This window comes from Lathyrus oleraceus, chromosome 5 (genome assembly GCF_024323335.1).
Source record: "Lathyrus oleraceus cultivar Zhongwan6 chromosome 5, CAAS_Psat_ZW6_1.0, whole genome shotgun sequence".
Classification (NCBI taxonomy): Eukaryota; Viridiplantae; Streptophyta; class Magnoliopsida; order Fabales; family Fabaceae; genus Lathyrus; species Lathyrus oleraceus.
In genome coordinates, this window is record NC_066583.1 from 95,715,889 (window position 1) to 95,724,432 (window position 8,544).

An 8,544-nucleotide genomic window follows, 5' to 3' on the forward strand; every position below is an offset into this window, starting at 1 on the left:
ATCCTAAGAACAATGCTGGAAAATATCTCTAAGAAAGTACAAAAGTGGAAAAATGCTGTAAAAACTAGGTATGGCACTCAAAAGTGGCACCTGCTACTTATAGAGTAGTACTGGGCTGTCATGCTCGCTAGGCGAGCAGAAAGGCTCGCCTAGCGAGGGTCTAATTGTGGCACACAAGGCACCTGTGCCCAGAGAAACAGGGTCTGTTGAACTGTCATGTTCGCCTAGCGAACAAACCTTCGCCTAGCGAAGGACACGCTCCAACCTTCGCCCCAGCGAGGTTGAGAGGTTTTGCTACTGGAATGCTCGCTGGGGACTCGCTAGAGCTTCGCCTAGCGAGTGAGTGCTGGCTGCGCTTTTCACCAAAACTGAACGAACTCGCTACCACCTTCGCTATCAACTCGCCTGGCGAATTTATTGACATTTTACTGGAGCTTTTCGTTGGGCGCTCGCCTAGCGAGCAGGCTTCGCCACAGCCTTCGCCTAGCGAGCATGCTGATGAATGCATGTTTTCTTTGGTTCCTTTGCCAACTTTCTTGTGTCTTAAATTTCAATTATTTCATGCCTTCTTCCTGCATAATAACACACAAATCAAAGGCACCAAGCTTGTTTATCAATGTAATGCATTTCATCTAAAACAAAGGTGATTTTGACAATTTAGCAAGGAAATAGAGTGAAAGATACCCTTAATTGATGGCTCAAATAAGCACTTTTGGGTATCTAACATTATGGTAAAAGGTTGGAAACACCTTGTTACTATTTCTCAAGATGGTGCATAAAGTTTAAATCCAAAAGTATAATGGACTGATGCAGAAGATAATGAAGCTCTTGGAAACTCCAAGGCTTTAAATGTTATTTTCAACGGTGTTAACAAGAACATACTTAGATTGATCAACACATGCATTGAATCCAAAGATGCATGGTAGATTCTCAAAACTACTCATGAAGGAACGTCCAAGGTTAGAATGTCAAAGTTCCAACTTCTCACCACTATGTTTGAGAATCTAAGAATGAATGAAGATGAATCTATTTATGATTTCAACATCAGACTACGTGACATTGCCAATACTTCCCTTTCATTAGGAAAGAAGATGTCTATGGAAAATTTGGATAGAAAAATCCTAAGATCTCTTCCTAAGAAGTTTAATATGAAGGTCATGACTATTGAAAAGGTCCAAGACCTTGGTAGGATCAAAGTTGATGAACTCATTAGTTCTTTACAAACCTTTGAGATGGCCTTAAATGACATATCTGAAAAGAAGAAAAAAGGCATAACTTTTATGTCAAACACTGAAGAATATGAAGGTCAAAGTAAAGAAAGTTTTTCAGAGGCTATAGCCCTTGTTGGGAGAAAGTTTACCAACTCATTAAATAAACTAGACAAAAAATGGATGACAAATGTCTCAGACAAGGTGTCAAACATCAATCCCCTGAACAAGAGCAAAAATGATTATAAACCTAACAAATCCAAAAGAGCATAATGTTATGAATGTAAAGGGTTTGGTCATATTAAAACTGAATGTCCTACTTTTCTAAAGAAGTATAAAAAGGGATTGTAAGTCACTTTGTATGATTTTGATGATGAAAGTGAAGGAGAAATAGCAAATAAGGTGATGGCTTTCATTGGAAAACATGACTCTTCTAGTGAGTCTAGTAATGAAGATATCTCAGAAGAAGAGCTAGTTGAAACATATAGATATTTTCTCACTTAGTGGATGGAATATTATTTGAGATAAGAGAAACAAAAGAAAACCATGAGTGCCCTACTTGTGGAAAAAAGAGAAGCTTAGCTCATCCATTGTAGGTATTGAAGAGGAAGTCACATTGTTAAAATCAAAACTTAATAATATGACAAAATATGCACGTATGTTGAATAACGATTCTAATATGTTAGATGAGATATTGGAGATTGGGGGGAAGAATTCTATATATTTTGACTATAGTTCCATGAACAAAAAGGTCAAAATTCACACTAAGAATTTGGTTACTCCTAAATAGAAAATTGAGTTTTTGATGAAGGACTACATGTCCCAGCATCCTGCTTAGCATGTGTACCCTCACAACAAAGCCAATAAGAAATCTTCTTGGAGGTGTCACCACTATGGTAGATATGGTCATATAAGACTCTTTTGATATAGATTGTATGGTTATCTTGAGTCTCATAGCCAATTTTGGATATATATAAAGGAAAGGAAAAAAACTCAAGCAAATAAGGTGTGGAAACCCAAAGAAATTGTCACTTGACTTATTACTCATACCTCTCTTAGAGTTTCCTCAAGAGAATATTAGTAGTTTGATAGTGGATGCTTAAGGAACGTGATTGGTGAAAAGAGTTATCTTGAAGATTTGAAACCCTACTCTAACAGTTATGTCACCTTTGGTGATGGATCTAGAGGAAAAATCAAAGGCATATGTAAACTTGTTAGTCCATGGTTTCCTTGTCTTGATGATGTGTTATTGTTAAAAGGACCAACTGCTAACTTGATCAGCATAAGTTAACTATATGATCAAGGTCTGAATGTTAGCTATAACAAGTTTGAATGTATTGTCTCTAGCAAAAATTAGTAGGTGATAATGAAGGGCTCAAAATCCAAAGACAATTTTTATATGTGTATCTCTCAGCCCTCATCCAAGGTTAAGAGAATTGAGGAGATCATATATGAAGATATTCTTAATGATTTTCCTATACTTATGATTGAAGAAGACAAAAAATGTGTAGTGTGCCAAAAAAGCAAGATGTCCCATATAATGCTCTAGCATCTTACCTCCATGAAAGGCATGAATTTACTTCATCTGAATATCATGGAATTCACACGAGTGAAAGGTCTGGGTGGAAGAAATGACATTCTATGTGTAAATAATAATAAAATAAAAATCCTTTATGACTTTGGGTTTGGCATGTCATAAAGGATGTTGGAACATTATGTTCAACATTTGTAGTCTGGAATTAAGATGAGTCTTGTAGGAAGTTTCACCTACTTTCTTGACCTTCAAGTAAAGCTTTTAAGAGATATTTGTACTAAGGCCTTAGAAAATGTTCAGTTTGAATAACTAAATGTTTAATTGGTATTTTCATGTGTGAAATCTTATGAAATTAATTCAAGGGAGGCATGTAAGTCTAAAGGAAAGTTTCTCTCTCCTATGATCATTTTAGCACATAAAATAAGAGAAATATCTTCAAATTCAAATCTCTCTCTCTCAATGTCACTCATTCGTCACACGCAAGAGTAACCTAACCCCCTCTTTCTATTATGCTAGCACATCTTTTTCACTTCATCTATCTTTAAAAAGTTTCAAAATGAGCTAAAAGATTGTTGTTGCTAAAACTGCTGAACTCAAGCTTGATGCAAATTCATATGGGGTCAATATGCTTGGAGATAAAATGGGCGAGAAAGAAACTTCAAAGAAAACTAAGGTTTTTGATTCCAGTGACATTGATGATGAACTTATCCTATTTTTAGACCTAAAACCTCTAAAATGACTACTCTAGTTAATATTTCAAATAGATAAATCAAAGAGTATTGCCATCAAGAAAAGGAAAGCATTTGAAAAAGTTGGTACCTCTGAAAAGGAACCGCACGTGCATGCTCATATTATTATTGAATATATTCCTGTTAATGAGGAAGTTTTGTCTAATCCCATTATGAAAGATATTGATCATACTGGAAAATCTTTTGAGGAACCACACGTGGAACCACGTGTTAAATCACATGTTGATTCACATGTTGAACCAAATGTTGGAAAATTTGTCCCAACATATGGTGAACTACAGGTTGAACCCCCCAGACCAGTTATGGATATTCCTGTTTTTGATACCCGTTTGAATGATACTTCATCTTGAGATTGGATCGATGTTGAAATTCATCATGTATAAAATGAGGTTCAAAGTAAGAATGGGCGTGTCAAACCAACCATTAATACTCATGTTGTTGACTTAAATTTGAATGATAAATATGAGTCAAATGAGTAATTGAGGAATGGGGATCCTCAAAATTAAAAACATAAGGGTCAAGGTAAAACAAATGTAGAAGTTGAAGAGGATGATGAGATTACCATTGCAAAAACAGTGAAGAGGATTATTGAAAGTGTATCCAAGCCTCAAGACAAAGATACTCAATAAATGAAGAAGGATGTGGTGGCTTTAGATAAAGAATTTATTATTATTACTATAATGAATGGTCTTGTTAGATCCATGATTGATAAGGGAAAATAGAAGAAAAAGGAGAAAGAGGTTCTTCACAAAATCTCCATGAAAAACACTAATATGGTGTAGAAGAAAATCCCTCAAGAGAAGCCTGGGAATAAGAGAAGAAAGGTTGAAGTGAAAGTTGTTGAAAAGAAGTATCTTAAGAGAAAACTTGTGCAAACAAGTGACTCTGAGATAGATGTTGAAGTTGATGTCCTAGACATCACACTCTCTTCTAGGAGAAAGATTGGAGGAAAAAGAGTTATAGTCAATATTCCTTCTATCCCCTTGGATAATGTTTCATTCTACTCTGAAGAAAGTGTGCAAAATTGGAAGTATGTGTGTAAAAGAATAGTTGCTTCTAAAAGAGAGCTAAGAAAAGATGTCATTGAATGGCAAGAAATAAAAAATCTTTCAAAGGATGTTGGATTGATGACAATTGTCTCAGATATGGGACCTTGCTATGAAAACATGGTTAAAGAGTTTATTGTGAACCTATCTCCTGAATGCAATGTTGAAGGAAGTCAAGAGTATATGAAGGTTTGTGTTAGAGGGAAATGTGTGAAGTTTTCACCCTTCATTATTGATGCATATATGGGAATAACCAAGTAATCAAAGTCTGAAGAAGTTCTCTCCATGGACAAGATTGTCAAGGAAATCATTGTAGGACAAGTGAAACAATGGCCCAAAAAAGGGTTACTTTCTTGTGGTAAATTGAGCGTGAATTATGTTGTTATGAAGAGTATAGGTGTAGCAAATTGGGCACCCACTAATCACAGTTCCAACATTACTCCTACATTGGCCAAGCTGATTTTTCAAATTAGGACCAAGTCTAAACTGAACCTTGGAGAATATGTGTTTGACCAGGCCATGAAGCATGCTGGTTTATTTGATGTGAAGCTACCAATAAACTTTCCTTGCTTAATCACTCGCATTATCTTTAAGCTACATCTTGAATTTTTTCATCCTCAAGAAACTCCAAGCAAAAAGGTTGGGCCTCTAACCCTTGAAAGGAAGTTATTTGTGGGGACACATGTCCAAGACATTATGGTAAAGCATCATGGTCAAACTGTTGGTGTACGTTTTCCACTTATATCTAAAACCACTAGAAAGGATGTATTACTTGAGCTAATGGAATTCTTAAAAGCTCTGCAAGAGACTATTATTGCAACTACCATCAGGAAGAGAAGTGTGTATGGCTTGATCAAAATGTTGATTAAGGAGAAATATGTTAAAGAAGAAGACAAAGATGACAACGAATAAGAAAAGGAAGAAAATTTTATAGTGATGGTGAAGATGGAAGCTCAGAGTCCTCAAGTGAAGAAGAAGAGTCCAGCTCTGAAAATTGATGTCATCAAGTTGAAGTTGTCTTTTAAGCTTTTGTTGGCCTTTTGTTTTTATGATTATATTTGTGGTTATGTAATAACTTAGTATTATGCTACTTTAATTGTACTCATCTGTGTTTATGGTTTTTGTTGCCACTAACAATGAATGAGTATCTTTTTTGCATCATATAATCTAATTCTTTATACCTTTTCCAAATTATGGCAAAAGGGGGAGTAGTGTGGCAATAGTGTGTTATGGATAAATATTAACTGACTACTAACATGCATGTGGAACATTGTTTAGTGTGTGTGCTACAAGATGTGTACTCACATGCTAGAGCATTTGGCCTAGAATCTAGCCTTTAGGTATGTGTGAGCTTATCTACTAACTATGTGTGCATGCTGACTAATTGTATGCCTGAATGTATGGAGCATTGTGATTAAGTAGCAACCACATTTCATATTTTATGTTTATGCTACTTTTTTTTATTGTTGTTGTTTGCTTTGTGTGCTTGTGTATGGTGTGCTTATTGCTTAACTTATGTTGTATATCTTGTATGTTTTTGAAAGTGTTGTTTTACCAAAATTTTCTAAAGGGGAGATTATTGTTCCTTTTTGGATTGGCTACATTATGCAAAACAACATGGTATGTTAAAGATGTTTTTGTGAAGAAATGACACATGTGGGAACAAATATCCCAGCATGTGTGCAACTTTTTGGCCCTTGTCAACAGGCAAATGTTGTAGCTGTTATGCACGTTATTTTTTGGTTGTTTCAATCAAATTTGATGCAGATTTGTTGCTATATATTTATCAATTCATTTATGTTGTTTTGTTTGATTAAATTGGACGCGGTCAAATCAAATTTAAATGGAGATTTAAATTTGAATTAAAAAAATCATATCTTTTATTTGAGGCTTTTATGGAACAAATCAAAAACATAATCCAACTAAATCCTTTACACTTCTGAATATGATCTAATGCCCATTGGAAAAGCCCAAAATCTGCATTGCTATTTAAATAAACTCAATTCTATATTTTAAGAGGAGGAGCAAGTATTTAAAATTCCTAGTATTACGATTTTATTTTAGCATTTTGTTTGTGCTTCTTGTATATCACACTAGCACCTTCATTCATATCAAAAGGCATAGTGTTGGTTTGTTTTGTTGAGTTGTAATTCAAAATTGAATAAGTTATTTATTAAAGGAACAATCACTTGGTATTAGTGATTGAGAGAAAGTGAGAGGGGTTATCATATTTAGGGGGGACTAAATAAAAAGTCATTAGGATTAGCAAGAGGAATTTAATAACATGGGATTGTTGTTTTTATAAGACTGATTGTACTAATTCAAGATAGTGAATTTCCTTTCTTTGGTAGAGCACCCTCAGACATAGGTGTGGTTTCGCTGAACTGGATTAACAATCTTTGTGTCATCTTATTGTTTTATACATTAATCATCTTATTTATCAATTGTTTATTAATACTGGTGTAGGTTGTTGAACACGCTGGCTTAGGCATATGGTCCAATTCTATCCCCTATGCACATAATTACATAATAGTTTAACCTAAGACTTCCATGGGTAGAACTTGTTGAAATACATTGGGCTCTCTGAGATGTTTAACCCTAGACTTCCATAAAGATCACTGGGCAAAACCCAGTGGGCTCTCCAAGTTGTTTAACCTAAGACTTCCACATCGAGCATTGACTAGAACCCACTGGACTCTCAAAGTCATTTAACCAAAGAATCCCACAAGGAGCATTGGCTGGAACTCACTGGGCTCTCCTAGCAGTTTAACCCAAAACTTCCACAGGGAGCATTACCCATAACCCATTAGGCTCTCAGAGTCTTTTAAACTAAGACTTCCATATTTAGCATTGGCCATAACCCACTGGGCTTTCTATGCCACTCAGTCTAAGATTATCTCTATAATAAAGATAAATGTTTAATAAACACTTAAGGATAGGACTTGAAAGACTCTCTATGATAAAATTAAGCAGCTTTAAAGTTTAGAATCAGAGAAACAGATCTACGAACAATGCATAAAATAAAAATTGAAGAGACAAAAGGCAAAACAATTATGCCTTATATAAGACAAAGTTGAAACATTTAATTAAAATAACAAAAGAGTATCATTATATGAAACCCTCAGGGGGTGGGGCGGGGGCACAAAACAATAAAGGAAAAATCTAGGTCTATGAGGCGGACACCACAATGTTCCCGCCTCTAACCTCCTAATGTTATCCATCTCAAGTGATTTACCATTAACAAAAAGTTCAGTTTCAGTGGAAGCAACAGGCTTAGAAGCTAGCTCTAGGTCAACTTTTCCCATCAGGTAACCAACCACCACCTTGAAACAATCTAACTCATATAAGTCAATATTGGGATAGAGGTAGAGGGCTTGAATTTGTGGTCTTTTAAAACCTTGGTTCATGGACAGGTGGTCACTCACATGTTCTTCTGTAAGGTACTTATTGATCCCCTTGATGACCTTTTGAGTGAAGTTACTTCCTACTTGGACTGAGAGAGTTTCTCGTAGTGTGACTTACAACTAACTTCCATTGACTCCTCCATCTCCTTGAGGGATCTGTGCTCATCTTGGAATAATTTAGTTCTTTTTTGAGCCCCTAGATCCTCTCGTTAATAGAACAAAGCAGAATATGGTTTGTAACTCAAGCTTCCTTCACCCAAGAAAGATCAAACTTTAACTCATCCACCTATTAGTCAAATGAATCAGTGACCTCAAATAATGCTTGCCCCATAATGCAACCCCTTGTGATGAAAGTGCCCACCTGTTAGAGAAGTTTTAGGGCGTCATAGTTTTGGCCTCATTGCCATCTTCGATGGCATGAAGATGATTGGTCAAGTAAATAGGAAATTGGTACGTCTCATCTTCCTTATATATGACTTTCAGGAATTAGGTGTTACCTCTTACTCGGAGGAGTCTATCCTTCCAACCATTATAGTTCGATATGTAAGGGGAAAAGACGACTCATTTGTCATACCCTAATTTTGTCAAAGCATTTTAAACTTG

General features: G+C 35.6%; 1 protein-coding gene across 1 annotated transcript; it reads left to right on the forward strand.

The window, feature by feature from the left end:
• Positions 1-965: 965 nt before the first annotated feature.
• Positions 966-4,798, forward strand: LOC127078947 (uncharacterized). Its single transcript, XM_051019357.1, has 3 exons — positions 966-1,311; positions 3,507-3,772; positions 4,274-4,798. Exons 1-3 carry the CDS (start codon positions 966-968, stop codon positions 4,796-4,798), a joined length of 1,137 nt encoding a protein of 378 aa, XP_050875314.1.
• The last annotated feature ends 3,746 nt before the right edge of the window (positions 4,799-8,544 follow it).